General features: G+C 45.8%; 1 protein-coding gene across 4 annotated transcripts in view; it reads left to right on the forward strand.

Annotated features, from left to right (window-relative positions):
* Positions 1-21,113, forward strand: part of arap3 (ArfGAP with RhoGAP domain, ankyrin repeat and PH domain 3) — a 277,068-nt gene that overhangs the window by 212,162 nt on the left and 43,793 nt on the right. For all 4 annotated transcript variants that reach the window (XM_070878032.1, XM_070878034.1, XM_070878033.1 and 1 more), the window contains exons 12-17: positions 6,361-6,492; positions 8,579-8,732; positions 11,067-11,169; positions 12,917-13,115; positions 14,442-14,505; positions 15,431-15,594. In XM_070878032.1, the coding sequence (XP_070734133.1) occupies positions 6,361-6,492; positions 8,579-8,732; positions 11,067-11,169; positions 12,917-13,115; positions 14,442-14,505; positions 15,431-15,594 (816 nt within the window). The remainder of the gene's footprint in view (positions 1-6,360; positions 6,493-8,578; positions 8,733-11,066; positions 11,170-12,916; positions 13,116-14,441; positions 14,506-15,430; positions 15,595-21,113) is intronic.

Here is a 21,113-nt window from a genome sequence, read left to right on the forward strand (position 1 = left end):
AATCACCTTGTTACTCATGAGATGCCCAGTTAGTCTCACTTGTGAACTTATTTATCAGTCCTGGCTATACATTACCGCAAGTTAATGTTGACTTGCTATTCATCTTTTTCTCCCCGTTTAGTACACAGGTTTAGTTTAAAAAAAAATTGTTCTTAGTATGTAACAACAACAACAACAACTTGTATGTATATAGCACCTTTAATGATGATATGGTGATGATGAATGTAGTAAAATGTCTCAAGGCGCTTCACAGGAGCGTTAACAAACAAAATTTGACACCGAGCCACATAAGGAGATATTGGAGCAGATGACCAAAAGCTTGGCCAAAGCGTTAAGGAGCATCTTAAAAGGAGAGAGAAGTAGAGAGACGGAAATGTTTAGGGAGGGAATTCCAGAGCTTAGGGCCCAGGCAACTGAAGGCCACTGATGGTGGAGCGATTAAAATCAGGCAAGACACCAGAATTGGAGGAGCGCAGACATCTCGGCGGGGGTGGGGGGGGGGTTGCGGGGCTGGGGCAGATGACAGAGATAGGGAGCAGCGAGGCCAGGAGAGATTTGAAAAGAAGGATGAGCATTTTTAAATCGAGACGTTGCTTAACCGGGAGCCAATGTAGGAGAGTGAGCACAGGGGTGATGGGTGAGCGGGACTTGGTGCGAGTTAGGACACAGGTAGCAGAGTTTTGGATGAGCTGAAGTTTACGGAGGATAGAACATTAGGTTTTTAACGACAATCCAACAGCTTCATGGTCCCTGTTACTGTGCAGTGCAGTGTAGCAAGGATTTATAACTGCATGCCTTTACGCCTACTTGCGAGAAAGCATTTTATTGACAGGGAGGGGAAAAAAAATCATCAAAAAATTCATAACAAAAATCTGTCTGTGGGAAACAGCTGGGAGTATTTCCTTCGACTCAGCCCTCACTCCAGATAAATCTTTTTTCATTAATGTATTCTGTATACAAATGTTACATCTGCATTTAGGAAGTATCGTCAAATGATTAAGGTGCACTTAATGGCATCAGGCTCGATTATTTCACCTGTGGTGTTGGAAACCATTTTGAATGATTAATAAAGAATGAAATATATCTTACCATATATTGTGGAAAGATTAGCTGTTTGATATGGTGAGCAAGAAAAGACAAGCCAGTCCTGCTGAATAAGCTTTGTTCCACAAGGTTAAAAAAAGAAGGAGGTGCATTTAGATAGTTCCTTTCACGACCTCAGGACATTCCAAAATGATTTACAGCCAATGAAGTACTTGTTTGAAGTGTAGTTTGGGGAAATGCAGCAGTCAATTTGCACAGAGCAAGGTCCCATAAACAACAATAAGACAAAGATCAGATCACAGGGAAAGGTTTTTGAGGGGTTTTTTTGTATTCACTCATGGGATGTGAGCATCACTGGCCTGGACAGCATTTATTGCTCATCCCTAATTGACCTTGAGAAGGCGGCTTGTGAGGGCAGTTAAGAGCAAACCACATTGCCGTGGGTCTGAAGTCACATATAGGGCAGACCGGGCATTCCCTGAAGGACATTAATGAAACAGATGGGTTTTTACAACAATCCCATAGTTTCATGGTCACCATTACTGATACCAGCTTTTTATTCCAGATTGAATGAATTAACTGAATTTAAATTCCCCAGCTGCTGTGGTGGGATTTGAACTCTCGTCTACCGTATTTTATTTATATAGCGCCTTTAACATAGTAATCGTCCCAAGGTGCTTTGCAGGAGTATTATATGACAAAGAATTTGACACCGAGCCATATAAGAAGAAATGAGGGCAGGTGACCAAAAGCTTGCCTCTGGATTACCAGTCCAGTAACACAACCACTATGGGAATAGATCAAGACTGCAGGCAAGGGTGAACTGCAGCCTGGATATTGTGAACGGGTGTTAATATCAAGGGCTGATATAATCCATCTTTCTAAAGACCAAAATATATGAAGTGCATTAAGAGTCAACTTGCAGACCCGAGAGATATGGGATATATATACATACATATACACATACAGGTGCAGTGTCGGGAATCCGGAATCCGCGGGACCGAGGCCATTCCGGATTCCGGACTTCCAATCGTCTTCCTGATGTCACGAATCCAGAAACATTCGAGCCCAGGTTCGGGTATTTCCAGATTTCGGGAATGTCAGAAAGGAAGGGGGGCGGGCCACACCAAGGAGCTGTTCGGGCCGTCCGGACTCGTCGATGAGGAAGTGCTCGGGCGGGGCCCTGCCGAGGAGGAGGTGTTCGGGCGGGGCCCTGCCGAGGAGGAAGTGCTCGGGCGGGGCCCTGCCGAGGAGGAGATGTTCGGGCGGGGCCATGCCGAGGAGGAGATGTTCGGGTGGGGCCCTGCTGAGGAGGAGATGTTCGGGTGGGGCCCTGCCGAGGAGGAGATGTTCGGGTGGGGCCCTGCCGAGGAGGAGATGTTCGGGCGGGGCCCTGCCGAGGAGGAGATGTTCGGGCGGGGCCCTGTCGAGGAGGAGATGTTCGGGTGGGGCCCTGCCGAGGAGGAGATGTTCGGTGCCGAGGAGGAAGTGCTCGGGCGGGGCCCTGCCGAGGAGGAGATGTTCGGGTGGGGCCCTGCCGAGGAGGAGATGTTCGGGCGGGGCCCTGCCGAGGAGGAGATGTTCGGGCGGGGCCCTGCCGAGGAGGAGATGTTCGGGCGGGGCCCTGCCGAGGAGGAGATGTTCGGGCGGGGCCCTGCCGAGGAGGAGATGTTCGGGCGGGGCCCTGCCGAGGAGGAGATGTTCGGGCGGGGCCCTGCCGAGGAGGAGATGTTCGGGTGGGGCCCTGCCGAGGAGGAGATGTTCGGGCGGGGCCCTGCCGAGGAGGAGATGTTCGGGTGGGGCCCTGCCGAGGAGGAGATGTTCGGGTGGGGCCCTGCCGAGGAGGAGATGTTCGGGCGGGGCCCTGCCGAGGGGGAAGTGTTCGGGCGGGGCTCTGCCGAGGAGGAGATGTTCGGGCGGGGCCCTGCGGAGGAGGCCCCGAGGTAATGGCAGCGGCGGCGAGACCCAAGGTCCGCAACGTCGGCGGGTCCGGATTCCGGAACATTTTCGGGCTTCCAGATGACGCTGCCACTGGTAGGTCCGGATTCCGGAACATTCTGGATTCCGCTACTCCGGATTCTTGTTGCTGCACCTGTACACATATATATTCATACAGAGAGAAAGATAGTGGAAGAGAGAGTGAAAGGGGGAAAGAGAGAGAGAGAAAGAGACCCAACTGCTGTATAAATTTTAAGATGATTTCATTAGTTTTATGCATTGTCTTTACGAAAAATTACAGATTTTAAAAGCTGCCATTCTTGGCCTTTAGTGTTTAATACCTACGTTTCTAATGGTTCACATATTTCATCAACAGATTAACTGGCCATTCATCTCATTGCTGTTTGTGGAATGCTGCTGTGCCTACAATTATACAAATATTTTATGATTTGAGACACAAAGCAAATCTTTCCACCCCCACCATCTACACAGAGCATTATGCAATCTTGTTAGCAGCTTCAGTTAAAGCCACAAACTACATTCATTATATTTAAAAATATATATATATTTTAGCTGAATAAATGCTACAAGTGTTGTGAATAGACGTCATGTCTTAATATCTCTAGCAGTGAGGCACAGAGTACCTACTTCACACCTCCGCTGTGGCAGTGGACACGGTACTGCTCTCCAAATGTGCCAGTGTTGGACCCGAACCATACAGTATTCATTTCAAGAGACACTGACATAGGGTTGCCAACCCTCCAGGATAGACCTGAAGTCTCCTGGAATTGAAGATCAATCTCCTGGACATTGCTGTGAGCAAACTGAGAGAACAATCAGTGGGGCATTAAAATAATGATTTTTTTTGGAACGTTTTTGTTTATTAGTTATAAAATAATGGAGATGCGATGACAGGCTGTTTGACTGGACGGGGCACTTGGAGGCAAGAGGTCATGTGATGGGACCTCCAGGTCAACGTCCAACCAGAGTTGGCAACCCGACATTGGCATCGCCCTCCAAGTATTCTAACACAGACAAGCATGTGCATATTTATTTCTTAAGTGTTGTTATTGATTGATCGAGTGATTGTAGAGGTTTATTGTTTGCCCTGCAGTGTAACAAAGTTCCATTTGATTTGGACAAGTATTTCCATTTGTTAGTGAAGGCATAAATTAAAGATCTTCACCAAATAAACCCAGGGAGGGTCACGGGGGCCGAAATCGCCCCGCATCCCGTTTCGGAGCTGTAACTTTCGGGGCCCGGGAATTTTACCGCCTGAGACAAAGTCCCGCCCCCGGCGTGCAATTGAGCTTTGCACCCCTCAAACAAGACAGAGCGCAGTCTCAGGTGCTGAGCCTTGTTGGAGGGGCGCTCTTGTGGCGTCAGCATGGCGCTGAGTTCAGTGCCGTGCTGAAGAGATCAGCGTTACACGGAAGCTCCATGTCGCGCTTATGCGCTACAATATCCCTCCCCTTCAGTTAAAGTGGAGGGTCGGTGCACACTCTGCTGGCCTTTTGGTGGCTGCCACTGGGCCACCAGGGATGCGTTTGACCAGACCCGTGGCCCGGCACCCAAAACAGAGTGCCGGGCTGCATAATGGTGGCCCGGGTCGCACACGGCCTCCTCTTTAAGGGGCGCGGACGCTGATAAGGCCCACAAGGCAATTTCCCCTGTGGATCGCAAAGGGCGCACCGAGATGACGTCATCGCCTGTTGTGTGCCGGCCCGGGGCTTACGCCACTGGAAAATTGGCCTCAAAATCTCAGGGGCAATTTCGCCCGAAGCGCTACCACTGCCCACCCCTGGGCACAAAGGACATAGTGCCCCATTAGCGCCTTCCTAACGGGGCACAAAAAAGGGGCAATTTTGGCTCCATGATATTTTTTTTTTTCCTTAACACAGAGGATTGTAGATGGATAGGTAGTTATATAGATAGATAAATAGATAGATAGCTGATAGCGTAATGGATTCTTTCACAGAGCCAGCAAAGAGACAAATGACTTCCATTTGTGCTGTCTAAACAGTATGGTTTTATTTTCAAAGCCCAACATCTCCTTTGCATCCATTTTGTAAAGAAAACCTGTTGTGTAAGGTTCCGAACACATTCGGCCCCTCTGCCCAGCTACAGGCTTTCCAAGGGTAGTGATGCCATCAGTGGAGTTGTTGAACTGAGCCTTATCTTGCACAGAATAAACTGCAGGTAAGGAAGCTGCAAACAATAAAAAGCAGCATTTAGTGAAGGATTTGTTGGAAGAAGTACTTATGAATAAACCATTAGTGTTTGACAGTTCTAAATGGTCGATGGTCTCCCTTTTAGCACTGGAATGCGGGTAGATGGTTTAAGCCAGACATGTGCAACTTGCAGCCTCAGGAACAGATACAGCCCTCCACCACCATCGCACCCCCCCACCCCACCCACACGCCGACCAGTCAAAGCCCTGGAAAGACACTCCTATGTGTTGGTTTGTGCTGTTTGAATTTTGTGACCCTTCGCACTGTTCCCTCATCAGCAGATAGATCCTAAATGAGAACACAAAGTTGATTATTGTCAGCAACTCGAGACACATGCATGTTAATAGGAACATGGATTTTGAACTTTATACATGGTCCCCACTCTCTTAGCAACACAGGCAGGAATGTTTTTGGTGTTGTTTGAGTATGAACTTGCCACACCAAACCAAACTACTTCAGAAAGGGTCTTTTCTTTCCCCCAAATAAGAATTTCACAACAAGGTTTAAACAGAAACATTATTACTACTTCCATGAATCTAACAATTGAAATAAATCAGATGAAAAGAAAAAAGTATCTTGTTGGACCAAAGCTCTAAATCATCAAGTCCAAGGGCTCGTTATGTGTCACGAGTCTATTAATAACGTTGCTCGTACTCACTGCAATACTCGCTGAACCTCTAGAGGCGCTAACCCATCTAATTGGTTTTCACTTCATTGTACTTCATTGGCTGTAAAGAGCTTTGGGACGTCCGGTGGTCGTGAAAGACGCCAGATTCTTTCTCCCTTCCCTTCCCTTCCCTTCTTACCTTCCCTTTCTTTCCCTTCCTTGCCCTTCTTTCCTTCCCTTCTTCCCTTTCCTTCCCTTCCTTTTTTCTTTCTCTATTTTTTCTGTGTTCTAAGCGATCTGAGAGCACCGAAAGAAATGAAATCTTGAAATGTTAAAATTAAGAGATGGCCCCCTGAGGGTCCATATGCAGCCCCTGAAGACAAAATCGTGGACAATTCTTTTGTCTGATTACACTCCTGTGAAATACCAAAGACGTTTTCCTATTTAGCGGCACAGTTTTTGTTGGCACTTACGATTGTACGAATTGCTGCTGTTTAACATGTACTAAAATCGTCGGTGACTACTATCTTCTCTCTGCAGAAGTTCTCAATTTCAACTCCTTGGGCTCAACGAGGATTTACAGTGAGATCACGCAGCCTGCAGGGCATTGTGGGTACATGTACAAGACGTCGGCCATGACAAAACTACCCACCGGGAAGAAATGCAAAGATGGTACGTTGTCGATATTCAACGAGACTGACTGCTTGACAGAATAGTCACACAGTTAGAATGTTCTCTGGCTAGCCGGTCGTGCTCTCTTGTGATGAATATAGATCAGAGAGCCCTCCTCTTTAAAAAAAATATTTGGTCTCAGGATATTGGTGAATTTATTGCCCATTCCTATTTGCGCTGAGGGATTTAAGAGTCAAACATGTAGTGTGGGGACTGGTGCAACATGTAGACCAGACTGGGTTAACAGTTACAGGTTCCCTTCCCTACAGGACATTAGTGAACCAGTTTTATTTTTTAAATTCATTCACGGGATAAAGGCCAGTATTTATTGCCCATCCCTAATTGCCCTTGAGAAGGTGGTGTTGAACCACCTTCTTGAATAAAACCGAGTGACTTGTGGGGCCATTTCAGAGGGCAGTTAAAATTCAACCACATTGCTGTGTTACATACCGGCCAGAATGAGTAAGGACACCAGATTTCCTTCCCTGAAGGGCATTAGTGAATCAGTTGGATTTTTACAACAATCCGGTAGTTTCATGGTCACCATTACGGATTTATTTAATTGAACTTAAATTCTGCAGTTGCTGAGGTGGGATTTGAACTCATGTCTCTGCATCATTAGTCCAGGTGAGTCTGCATCATTACTAGTCCCGTAACATAATCATTATGCTACTGTACCCACGACAATTATGACAAACTCTTGCAGATGCAGGCCTGCCCCAACATGTCACGCTCCCTCTACTCTACCTCAACACATAGAAACATAGAAAATAGGTGCAGGAGTAGGCCATTCGGCCCTTCTAGCCTGCACCGCCATTCAATGACTTCATGGCTGAACATGCAACTTCAGTACCCCATTCCTGCTTTCTCGCCATACCCCTTGATCCCCCTAGTAGTAAGGACTACATCTAACTCCTTTTTGAATATATTTAGTGAATTGGCCTCAACAACTTTCTGTGGTAGAGAATTCCACAGGTTCACCACTCTCTGGGTGAAGAAGTTTCTCCTCATCTCGGTCCTAAATGGCTTACCCCTTATCCTTAGACTGTGACCCCTGGTTCTGGACTTCCCCAATATTGGGAACATTCTTCCTGCATCTAACCTGTCTAAACCCGTCAGAATTTTAAACGTTTCTATGAGGTCCCCTCTCATTCTTCTGAACTCCAGTGAATACAAGCCCAGTTGATCCAGTCTTTCTTGATAGGTCAGTCCTGCCATCCCGGGAATCAGTCTGGTGAACCTTCGCTGCACTCCCTCAATAGCAAGAATGTCCTTCCTCAGGTTAGGAGACCAAAACTGTACACAATACTCCAGGTGTGGCCTCACCAAGGCCCTGTACAACTGTAGCAACACCTCCCTGCCCCTGTACTCAAATCCCCTCGCTATGAAGGCCAACATGCCATTTGCTTTCTTAACCGCCTGCTGTACCTGCATGCCAACCTTCAATGAGTGATGTACTATGACACCCAGGTCTCGTTGCACCTCCCCTTCTCCTAATCTGTCACCATTCAGATAATAGTTTGTCTCTTTGTTTTTACCACCAAAGTGGATAACCTCACATTTATCCACATTATACTTCATCTGCCATGCATTTGCCCACTCACCTAACCTATCCAAGTCACTCTGCAGCCTCATAGCATCCTCCTCGCAGCTCACACTGCCACCCAACTTAGTGTCATCCGCAAATTTGGAGATACTACATTTAATCCCCTCGTCTAATTCCTCAGCTCCAGCCACAGGAGAGCACCCCCGACTATAACATTTATTATGTGTCGCACACCAGCAAAATTGACAATTACTCACAAGTTAGGGATTAAAACCTGGAGGCCCATGCCCACCACAAACTGGGTTGAGATTATTCAAACTCATTTGACCCTTACAACAGGGAATACCCACATCCCCTTAATCTAGATTTAAACCCCCCAGACCCAGAGCTAGAAGCCTGTGTCTAACCCACACGGAGAACCCCAGTTCCCCAGTTGTCTTGCTTTTTTCTACGAGTACAAATGTAATTTACTTAAACAAAAAGGCAGATGTTTACTTTCCAATTGACCGTGTCCTGCGCTGTCAATGTGTTTACTCACAGAGTTCCAGAAACAGTGGTGCTCCATGGACAGGTCCCTTCTGTACTACGAGACGGACAGGAGTCCTGAGCCAATTGGCAAGATCGAAATGAGTGATATTGTCTGCATAGGGGTGAGCAGACCGCAGTCGATGGCCAACCCTGGCCCTACGGACAGGTACGGGGAGTCAATCACAGCCCTGCGCAACAGTTGGCCACAAACCATGTAGGTTCTCTTAAGGTGGATATAGCTCGTAGTAAAATAACACCATTGACATAGATCAGTACGTGTTTTAACAGTAGGTGGTAGGGTTTCTTGAACATCCTTCTGTGCCCGGTTGTTGCTTGTGCGGTTCTAAAATTTGTGTGTCAGTAATCCAATTTAGTTCATCACCTCTTCAAATTTGCCAAGGAGTTAATCTCGAGTGCATCCACTGGCAAGGGTGCAATTAATACACATCCCTATCGAGTTACCCTCCGAGGGCGGTGGTCAGCAATGTTACCTTCCATTAAAAATTCTGCGCATGCGCAGTTTTTTTTTCCAGTTTAAAAGCCAACTCAGCGGCTGAGCTGGAGCTCAGGAACGCTGCGCAGATGAAAAGGAACTTCGGTGATAGGGTTTCTCGAACTACCAGGCAGCCCTTACTATTTGCTGCTCCCATGGTGGTGCGAGGTAGGGTATTCTAGGATTTTGAACTGGTGACGATGAAAGAACGTGGCCAAGTAGGGATGGTATGTGACCTGGAAGAGAACTTGGAGGTGATGGCGTTCCCATAATCTTGCGACTTTCGTCCTTCTTTCCAGCAGAGGTTGCGAGGAGGGGAGGTGCTGTCGAAGTAAGTGTAGTGAGCAGCTGCAGTGCATCCTGCAGTCACTGCACACTGCAGCCGCATTGTAACATTGTAACGGTGGTGCACAGGGATGGAGATTGAAGGCAGTGGAGGTTATTGAGCTTCTTGAGTGTTGTTTCGGCTGTACCCATCCAAATTCACACCAAAATCAGTACATTTGACCCTATTTACGCAACTGCTGCTCTTATAGACCTCAACATAACGTTGTGTGCTAACAATGGCTGATTTTACTATCTGCTGCCCTCAAGAGGGAGCAGTGTAAATTATATTTCAGGAAATTGTGGCTGCTGAGTCCGCTCTCTTCCTCCTCGCTCCAGTGGAACGGCCAGATCGTGAAACCATCCCGATATTGCACTAACATCATATATTAGCGGAAATTCCTTTACCCACTATCTTAACGGAGGCAGGAATTTTTTAGTTGGTGTTTGAATACGAGTTTACCAGACCAAACAAAACCACTTCAAAAGGGTCTATTTTTCAAATAAGAATTTCACGATAATATTTAAATAGAAACACTATTACTTTCATTAATCTGACAATTGAAATAAAGTAATTGAAAAGAAAACAACTACCTTGTTGGACAAAAGTTCTAAAACATCAAGTCCAAGGAGTTGTGATGTGTCACAAGCTGATTAATAACACTGCAATATCCCAGTGAACATTTGTAAGTGCCAGCCCAACTAATTGATTTTCACTGGTCAAATTGCTGAACTGACCAGTTTTGGAAATTCTGGAAGAACATCCATTGTTTGTGTTCTATCAAGTGATCAATTTTTCACTTGTTCAATATTTAAGGACATAAGAAATAGGAGCTGGAGTACGTCATTTGGCCCTTCGAGTCTGCTCCGCCATTTAACAAGATCATGGCTGATCTACCTCAACGCCACCTTGCTGCACTATCAACATAATCCCTTAATTCCTTTAGTTCCCAAAAATGTATCGACCTCTGTCTTGAATATACTCAACGACTGAGCATCCACAGCTCTCTGGGGTAGGGAGTTCCAAGATTCATCACCCATTTGAGTGACAGAATTTCTCCTCATCTCAGTCCTAAATGTTCTAGATTCCCCAGCCAGGGGAAACATTTTCTTAGCATTAACCCTGTCAGTAAGAATTTTGTATGTTTCAATTGGATCACCTCTCATTCTTCTAAACTCCAGTAATATAGGCCTAGTCTACTCAATATCTCCTCATAGGGCAACCCCCCATCCCAGTAACCAGTCTAGTGAACCTTCATTGCCTTCCCTCTAAGGCAAGTATATCCTTCCTTAGGTAAGGAAACCAAAACTGTACACAATACTCCAGATGTGGGCTCAAAATTGCCTTGTATAATTGCAGTAAAACTTCTTTACTATTATCCTTTCAAAAAAAATTATAGGAATTTTGGGTGCTGCTTGAACATCCACCCTTGTCTACACTCATGAGAGGAGGTGTTAAGTGTTGAAATAAATGGGCTAGTTCTGCACTATCAGAAAAAGGAACTTCAGCCAAACATGGAACTTTTCACAAGCCATTATCTCAGTATAATTTCTAGGTCTTGGTTACTTCTTATCCCAGTGTGCAGTACTACATTGAATTGCTCTGCACCAGGTCACAATTCAGCCTGAAATAGCGGTTCTGGGGACTTTATTCAAATTGTTTTCTTTTTCTATCTTCTTAAGGTTTCGATACACGTTTGAAATCTTTGTATCTTCAGAAAAGCTCTTCCAGTTTGGCACAGACAACCCTGAAATCCTGCAGACGTGGACGAGCTCCATAGCAAAGGTACCACATGCTCATAACCGTGTTCATGTAAGCGATCATGCCGTCTATTTTCCCACAGCGCTGCCCTACCCTTCACCAGTTCAGAAGAACGTCAACGAAAGCTACTGGATTGTTGTTAAAAACCCAACTGGTTCCTGAAGGGAATGGAACCTGCCACCTCTACCTGGTCTGGCAGCCACATGACTCCAGTGACTCCAGTCCCACATTACATGGTTAACTCTTAATGGCCTCACGGCAACCAGTGGTGGACAATAAATGTAAACTTTCCAATGTCACCCACAACTATTTCTAGCAGTTTTCTCCATTCTCTTTCCACGTTTCTCAATTACATTTTGGGGCTGTTTGCTCCTTTTTTACTTTTTAAAATTTCATTACCATTAAACCCATGAGCAGACCCCATTTGTACAAGTATGAAGCATATTTTGACCTCTTTCCATCTATTTCCTATTTTGCCTATTTTCACCTCTGCAACATCGTCCGTCTCCACCTTTGCCTCAGCTCATCCGCTGCTGGAGCCCTCATCCATGCCTTTGTTACCTCTAGTCTTGATTTATTCCAACGCACTCCTGGCTGGCCTCCCACATTCTACCCTTTGTAAACCAGAGGTGATCCAAAACCCGACTGCCCGTGTCCTACCTCGTACCAAGTCCCGCTCACCCATCACCCCTGTGCTCACTGACCTGCATTGGCACCGGTTAAGCTACGCCTTGATTTCAAAATTCTCGATCCTTATTTTCAAATCTCTCCATGGCCTCGCCCCTCCCTACCTCTGTAATCTTCTTCAGCCCCACAACCCCCCGAGATGTCTGCGCTCCTCTAATTCTGCCCTTTTGAGCATCACTGATTATAATCACTCAACAATTGGTGGCTGTGCCTTCTGTTGCCTCGGCCCCAAGCTCTGGAACTCCCTGCCTAAACCTCTCTGCCTCGCTACATCTCTCCTCCTTCAAGACACTCCTTAAAACATACCTCTTTGACCAAGCTTTCGGTCACTTGCGTTAATTTCTACTTATGCGGCTCGGTGTCAAATTTTTATCTCATCATACTGCACTGAAGCGTCTTGAGACATCTCATTACTTTAAAGGCACTATATAAATATAAGTTGTTGTTGTTTACCAATTTGTATCCCCTTCCCTCTGTGTTTTGGGCAGTCCGACACATAAGCTCACCAACCTTCCCTTCTCAATTCGCAAGAAGTGACTCTACTGAATGCATTAATCACAAGATTACATGATGTTTATGGATGTGGAAGGCCAGTCGGCCCTTCTTAATAGATCCAACAAGGAAGATCCCGCAACTAATCTACAGTTTAGAAACATAGAAACATAGAAAATAGGTGCAGGAGTAGGCCATTCGGCCCTTCTAGCCTGCACCGCCATTCAATGAGTTCATGGCTGAACATGCAACTTCAGTACCCCATTCCTGCTTTCTCACCATGCCCCTTGATTCCCCTAGTAGTAAGGACTCCATCTAACTCCTTTTTAGTTTCTCAAATGTTGACTATGCAATATTTCCAGCATTTTTTTTATTATCAGAATGTTTTGGACCCCAAGAAAATCAGTCGATGCTACTGCGTGATGTCATTTCCTGGCATCATGCACATTGAATCATTTTATTTCCTTTGTTAAACCTCTAGAAAGCTTCCATAGAAATATACCAATTGGGACAGGTTAACCAATTCTCATTTCATAGTGTCTGCCATCTGAGGAAATGGTTGTAGAGTTTGATGGTCTCTCTTTTGGTTTAGGGCTTCACATGCGCCAGTCTGCACAGCCTGCTGAATCGCCAGTTTGATCGGATCGGAAAACTGCGTTATAAATCCATGCGGAATCCTGAGCAATGGAGGGAGGGCTGGTTCATGCTTAAAAAGTGCAATCTCATATTCTGCTCTGAAGAGGGGGGATTGGTGGAGGAGAGTGTTCACCTAAAGAGACTCCAGGAACTGAGTGAGTGCCATTTACACCGAGACTCCAATATCTGGATTGGGAGTACGTCTTGTGTTTTTTTCTAGAATTATAAATTCAAAGAACTGGAATTGTGGCTTGTTGCTGCCTCTGGCGTTTCCCCGAAGGGGTGGTAATGGCGGCGGAAAGCATTCGGTGCTGGGTTTGTGGGGGCACGGAGCAGTACCGCCCGGGAGAGGCGAGCCAGTATGCAACGCCCCTGGTTGCGACACTGGCTTAATATTTGGTTCGCGCCCGATCCGTAGCGCCCCCTAGTGGGACTGCCTGTGAAAGCTGGCGGTCTGAGCGGTAGTGGCCGTAGTGAGTGAAGTGATGTCGACCTGAGGTAAGTGTAATGTTTTTTTTATTTTCATGGTTTATGTTGATTTGGCGTCAGTAATGTATTAGGAATGTTTTTTGGTGTTTTTTCCCCAGATTTCTTTTTCACCACGGATGCCTCTCTTAGGGCGCTCCGAGGCCGGCTGTTTACCTTGGGAGTTTCAGTTGCTCAGTTAGCCTAGTGCCCTAAAAGAGATGTGGAACGCCTCCCTTAGCGCTCCTCCCCAAACTCAGGGCCCAGCTAGTGAATTTTGTGTCTGGAGATACAAACCATTTCCTGGCGCACAATTTGCCGCTCCGCCCGGGTTAACACCGCAACAGAGGCGCGACCGAATTTTCAGCCCAAGGATTTTACATTGTATCACAAAACCTTTGCAAAGATATTTAATCATGCTAATAGTCTGTGTAATAATTTGAAGTTTTTCAAAACTTTGTGAACACTCTGCATCAGACTAGGAAGCTCTGCGCACTGTACATCACACTCGCCAAATCGGAGCCGAGATAGAACATCGGTCACTCCTGAACCACTGACCATAGGGCCCTGTGCAGGACCATCTCTGGGTGACTGCTCCTGAAAGTGGCCATATGCGTAGCTTTTCATTGGCAGCATGTCTTAAGAGAGTTAAATGATCAAGTCATCCTGTGTATATATATTCAACTCACAGAGATCACTAGCTCTGAAAATCGTGACTTTTTTTAACTTCTTCAGTTTATCCGTGTCGCTTCCCTGAATGTAGAAGGTGGTGGCGGGGGGGAGGGGTGGGGAGAAAGGGCTTATTTTCAGAAACCTGTACACATGAATATTACTAATTTGCCTCAAGCATCCATTGTTCAGAACAGAACATCCCCAGTGCTCAGTCTAGCCCTTGTAACAAGGAGGGATGATCCAAAGGCCTTGTGTTAATGCTTGCTCGACATATTTGTTAAAGGAAGCTCCATGTAAGAGATCTCATTGTCTACTTTCTCTGTTGCTCCTTCCCCCACTGACAGCTTTCACCATTCTGAATGAGAACAGCGAGAAGAAGGAAGTGTTGCGACTGGTTGACAAGGAAAGGTAAGGCACCTGGATCTACAAACGGCAGATTCAAAACTTAAAAGAATGTAACAAAGGATTATTTGACTGTCACATTTTAATGCCTTGTACGTCGGGGGCCATTTTAACCCCACTCGCTCCACAGAAACCCGGCGGGTGAGCAGTTAAAATTGGCCTGGCTCTTGCAATGTCTGAATGCCGCCATGATCGTCGCGACATCTGCAATTCTAACCCGCTGTCCTGAGAAGGCAGCAGGGACACGTGTCCGGAGCCAACGGGGTCCTACTTTACATATGCATGTTGTGGCCCAATGACATAATTGAGACCCGACTGTAATTTTAACTCGGGCCTGAACGGGGAATCCGCCTGGAGTTAAAATCAGGGCCAATCCTAACTCTATTTTTCATCTCCCTCCAAGTACACTGCGCATCTTGCCAGGTTTTTCTGTTCTCCGAGATGTTGACTACTTGCTTGGGTATGGTTCCATGGGAATAGGGCACCCTTTGGTCCTGTGGAATCTAAATTCACCTTGGGCAGTAGCGATAGCGGTTGGTAGCAAATCAACAACACTTTTTGCAGTCTGTGTAAACGCTGTTTCCCTAGGATTACCATGGATCTTCTGGTGGACGATCGAGAGTAACCCTACATGACTAAGGCCTCCATTCCCATTGTAGTGTCAAACTGAAGCACAAATGGGCAGCTCTTTGTTTAGAGGCACCTGCTTCCAGGGTGACCTTATGAACATGTAGCCAAGGGCTCCTTTCCCTCACCTCGCCCACTGCCTCCGGTTTTCTCGATTGTTTGGGGAAACCTGTCCCATCACACACTGGAAAATGACATAACATCAGTGCTAAGCCAACAGCTGGAAACCAGCAAGCTGGTAATATTAATATTGGATTTGCTATCTGGAGCGTAACCCTCTCTCCCGCTCGCTGTGTGTCTGTAGAACGTTGTATCTGCATGGAGTGACGCGCCTGGATTATTCGGCGTGGTGCAATGACATTCAGAATGCGGCAGGCAGCCGAGGGAATGCACTGTGCGATCAACAGCTGAGCAGAAATGATATCCCCATCATCGTCGACAGATGCATCGCCTTCATCACCCAGTATGGTGAGTGAACACCGGTGCACGAGGGCACCAGGGCCGCAGGTTGGACATTCATTTCAAAATATGTCTTCTGTGGGTGGGAGGCGGTGGCAGTGCCAGCCTGTAACCTACCCCCCCTCACCCCCTCAACTGGTGAGTTCAGGACCGCAGCCACCCCACAGCTGCCTGGGTCGGTCTGCTGCATCTCCTGGTCAGACGTAGTGCAGCATTGGGAGTGGGAGGGGTGGTGTGAACCACAAATTAGGACCCTTAGCTGTGCTGTGATGGTGCATGTCAGAGAGTGTCTCAATCTTTATTAAGATGGAGAGTAACAGTGTTAATTCAGAGACTAGAGTCCCGAAATTAAGGAAAGTAACTTCAATGGTATGAGACGTGAATTGGCTAGGATACACTGGCAAATGATACTTAAAGGGTTGAAAGTAGATCGGCAATGGCAGACATTTATAGATTACATGGATGAACTTCAACAATTGTACATCCCTGTCTCGAGTAAAAATAAAAAGGGGAAGGTAGCTCGACCGTGGCTAACAAGGGAAATTAGGGATAGTGTTAAATCCAAGGAAGAGACATATCAATTGGCCAGAAAAAGCAGCAAACCTGAGGACTGGGAGAAATTTAGAATTCAGCAGAGGAGGACAAAGGGTCTAATTAGGAGGGAGAAAATAAAATATGAGAAAGCTTGCAGGGAACATAAAAACTGACTGCAAAAGCTTCTATAGATATGTGAAGAGAAAAAGATTAGTGAAGACCAACATAGGTCCTTTGCAGTCAGAATCAGGTGAATTTATAATGGGGAACAAAGAAATGGCAGACCAATTGAACAAATACTTTGGATCTGCCTTCACTAAGGAAGATACAAATAAACTTCCGGAAATACTAGGGGTTCGATGGTCTAGCGAAAAGGAGGAACTGAAGGAAATCATTATTAATCAGGAAATTGTATTAGGGAAATTGATGGGACTGAAGGCCGATAAATCCCCAGGTCCTGATAGGCTGCATCCCAGAGTACTTAAGGAAGTGGCCCTAGAAATAGTGGATGCATTGGTGATCATTTTCCAATATTCTATTGACTCTGGATCAGTTCCTATGAACTGAAGGGTAACTAATGTAACACCACTTTTTAAAAAAGGAGGGAATGAGAAAACAGGGAATTATAGACCGGTTAGCCTGACATCGGTGATGGGACAAATGTTGGAATCAATTATTAAAGATGAAATAGCAGCCCATTTGGAAAGCAGTGACAGGATTGGTCCAAGTCAGCATGGATTTATGAAAGGGAAATCATTCTTGACAAATCTTCAAGAATTTTTTGAGAATGTAACCAGTAGAGTAGACAAGGGAGAACCAGTGGATGTGGTGTATTTGGACTTTCAAAAGGATTTTGACAAGGTCCCACACAAGAGATTAGCGTGCAAAATTAAAGCACATGGTATTGGAGGTAATGTATTGACGTGGATAGAGAACTGGTTGGCAGACAGGAAGCAAAGAGTTGGAATAAATGGGTCCTTTTGAGAATGGAAGTCAGTGACCAGTGGGGTGCCGTAGGGTTCAGTGCTGGGACCCCAACTATTTATAATATACATCAATGATTTAGCTGAAGGAATTGAATGTAATATCTCCAAGTATGCAGATAACACTAAGCTGGGTGGCGGTGTGAGCTGTGAGGAGGATGCTAAGAGGCTGCAGGGTGACTTGGACAGGTTAGGTGAGTGGGCAATTGCATGGCAGATGCAGTATAACATGGATAATTGTGAGGTTATCCACTTTGGTGGCAAAAACAGGAGGACAGAATATTATCTGAATGGTGACAGATTAAGAAAAGGGAAGGTGCAACGAAATATGGGTGTAATGGTACATCAGTCATTGAAGTTTGGCATGCAGGTACAGCAGGCAGCGAAGAAAGCAAATGGCATGTTGGCCTTCATAGCTAGAGGATTTGCGTATCGGAGCAGGGAGGTCTTACTGCAGTTGTACAGAGCCTTGGTGAGGCCACATTAGGAGACCAAAACTGAACATAATATTCCAATATTATGTTCAGTTTTGGTCTCCTAATCTGAGGAAGGACGTTCTTGCAATTGAGGGAATACAGCGAAGTTTCACCAGATTGATTCCCGGGATGGCAGGATTGACATATGAGGAGAGATTGGATCAAATGGGCTTGTATCCAATGGAGTTTAGAAGAATGAGAGGGGATCTCATAGAAACATATAAAATTCTGACGGGATTAGACAGGTTGGAGGCAGGAAGAATGTTCCTGTTGCTGGGGAGTTCCAGAACCAGGGCTCACAGTCTAAGAATAAGGGGTAAGCCATTTAGGACCGAGATGAGGAGAAACTTCTTCACTCAGAGAGTTGTTAACTTGTGGAATTCTCTACTGCAGAAAGTTGTTGAGGCCAGTTCGTTAGATATATTCAAAAGGGAGTTAGATATGGCTCTTATGACCAAAGGGATCAAGGGTTTATGGCGAGAAAGCAGGAAAGGGGTACTGAGGTTGAATGATCAGCCATGATCTTATTGAATGGCGACGCAGGCTCGAAGGGCCGAATGGCCTGCTCCTGCAACTAATTTCTATGTTTCTATGTTTCTAATCAAAAAACTATCTTGAACGTTTGTAGCAGCTGAAAGGAAACTTGGTACTTTTTTTGTGGATGGAGACATATGGGGTGAATTTCTGCAGATAATGGTGTCAGCCGTGGCTCAGTGGGTAGCACCCTTGCCTCTGAGTCAAAAGATCGTGGGTTCAAGTCACACTCCACAGACTTGAGCACAAAATCTAAGCTGACACTCCAGTGCAGTACTGAAGGGGTGCTGCACTGTCTGAGTTGCCATATTTCAATTAGACGTTAAGCCGAAGCCCTGTCTGCCATCTTGGGTGGATGTAAAAGATCACATGGCACTATTTTGAAGAAGAGCAGTGGAGTTTACCCTGGTGTCCTGACCAATATTTATCCAGTCAATAAACATCACAAAAGCAGATTCTCTGATCATTATCACATTGCTGTTTGTGGGACCAAGCTGTGCGCTAAATTAGCTGCCGTATTTCTTACATTACAGCAGTGACCACACTTCAAAAGTACTTCTTTGGCTGCAAAGCGCTTTGGGACGTCCTGAGTTCATGAAAGGCGTTATATCAATTCAAGTCCTTTGTGTGCCGCAAATTTGGAGGAAGAGCCAGGAAATCTCTGGATAAATGGCATCAGCAGTGTTCACGCCGTTTTACGAGGTTTCCGCTGTTCTTCCTCCGAAGTTTATGGCAGACATACGGGACGACCGCTGTGGAAGCTCACTTGTCTCCTCTTTGCAGCGGTGTACATAATACGCAGTCAATGTCAGCCGCTTAAAAGGAAGCTTTTGATGGCGGAATGTTGCCCAGGCAGATTTTAAAAATGGCCGACAGGAACAGAGTTTTGTCTCTCAGTTCAGGGCAGTATTTACTACAATGAAGCACTGCCTCACTACTAATGTTCCCCGTAAAGAAAGTTTTGGTGCATGGGCTCTTTACCTGGCTGCGTGACCCTTTCAGAATTTGTGCATGCAGGGTTTTTACAATGCAAAACCCAGTGAGCAGCCTGCGTGTGACCTCACAGACCTCCATGCAGCTTCGAGAGAACATGGCTCACTATTGTAATGGAGTGTCAGCCGAGTTGTGCAGTGGGCCTTACAGGCCACAGGCTCGAGTACCAACTGAGCCAAACCGACCCATTTTTGAAAAGGAACTTTTAAAAGAGAAGGGAGAGGTTTAGTACAAAACAGGAGTCGACTTGCACTGGATAAATATCTTCCTGAAATCGATTATTTACAATGCCTTTGCAAGGGATAACTCTTTTGTCTAATCATTCAGGCAGTTAGTACTCTGAAAGCTCATTCCAGAAATTTAATGATTCTCAATTGTGACATACTTAAATAAATCTGGAATATAAAAGCTGGTATCAGACCATGAATCTACCAGATTGTCATAACCACTCATCTGGTTCACGAATGGCCTTTAGGGAAGGAAATCTGCCGTCCTTACCTGGTCTGGCCTACATGTGACTCCAGACCCACAGCAATGTGATTAACTCTTAACTGCCCTCTGAAATGGCCTAACAGTTATAATAAACTGCTACGACAAAGTCACTGTAGGAGCACCTTTACCACACGCACTGCAACACCACCATCTTAACAAGGGATGGGCAATAAATGCCGGCCAAGCCACTGATGCCCACATCCCGTGAATGAATAAAAATCAATACTGTTTGGATGTAAACACATGTAACAGTAGTGATGCCATTGAACCATTGTCAGTTCACAGATCCCTTGCCCAGAGTAAGATAAGGGACTGTTATGCTTTTGGTCTAATTCTGAACATGTACTCGACTTGTACATGTTTGGGACATTTATAACTGAGTGCACAACCAGTGTGAGAATCGTTTGAAATAAATAGGGAGTGGGCTGGTCTGTCACCAATGGCAGGGGATCTCAACCTTTTTGCTTCTGAGAACCCCTCCCATGTTATAAAGCATTCCACAAACTCCCTGTAATACCACACAAGTATTTTATAGCTGATAGAGGAAGGGAGAGAAGCAGCAGAGGCAGCTGAACGGATAGTCTCAATCTTAATGACAAAGAAGTCCATACTTGTTGATGGAGGTGAGGGGGAGGAGACAGGGGAGAGTTTAATAAGACTTATGTACTGAATGTTTTATAGACCAAAAGACTATCTTCATTCGTGCAACAGAGAGAAGGAAACTATTTTAATGTGTGATTCAGGTAATCAGTTATCTCATGTTATTTTTCCTGCTCTATCTTGCTGTTTTATCTCTTCCTACTTCCTTAGGAAAAGGGGAGGTGCAACGAGACCTGGGTGTCATGGTTCATCAGTCATTGAAAGTTGGCATGCAGGTACAACAGGCGGTGAAGAAGGCAAATGGTATGTTGGCCTTCATAGCTAGGGGATTTGAGTATAGGAGCAGGGAGGTCTTACTGCAGTTGTACAGGGCCTTAGTGAGGCCTCACCTGGAATATTGTGTTCAGTTTTGGTCTCCTAATCTGAGGAAGGATGTTCTTGCTATTGAGGGAGTGCAGCGACGGTTCACCAGACTGATTCCAGGGATGGCTGGACTGACATATGAGGAGAGACTGGATCAACTGGGCCTGTATTTACTGGAGTTTAGAAGGATGAGAGGGGATCTCATAGAAACGTATAAGATTCTGACGGGACTTGACAGGTTAGATGCAGGAAGAATGTTCCCGATGTTGGGGAAGCCCAGAACCAGGGGACATAGTCTTAGGATAAGGGGTAGGCCATTTAGGACTGAGATGAGTAAAAACTTCTTCACTCAGAGAGTTGTTAACCTGTGGAATTCCCTGCCGCAGAGAGTTGTTAATGCCAGTTCATTGGATATCTTCAAGAGGGAGTTAGATGTGGCCCTTACGGCTAAAGAGATCAAGCGGTATGGAGAGAAAGCAGAAAAGGGGTACTGATGGAATGATCAGCCATGATCTTATTGAATGGCGGTGCAGGCTTGAAGGGCCGACTGGCC

This window comes from Pristiophorus japonicus, chromosome 4 (genome assembly GCF_044704955.1).
Source record: "Pristiophorus japonicus isolate sPriJap1 chromosome 4, sPriJap1.hap1, whole genome shotgun sequence".
NCBI classification, from domain to species: Eukaryota; Metazoa; Chordata; class Chondrichthyes; family Pristiophoridae; genus Pristiophorus; species Pristiophorus japonicus.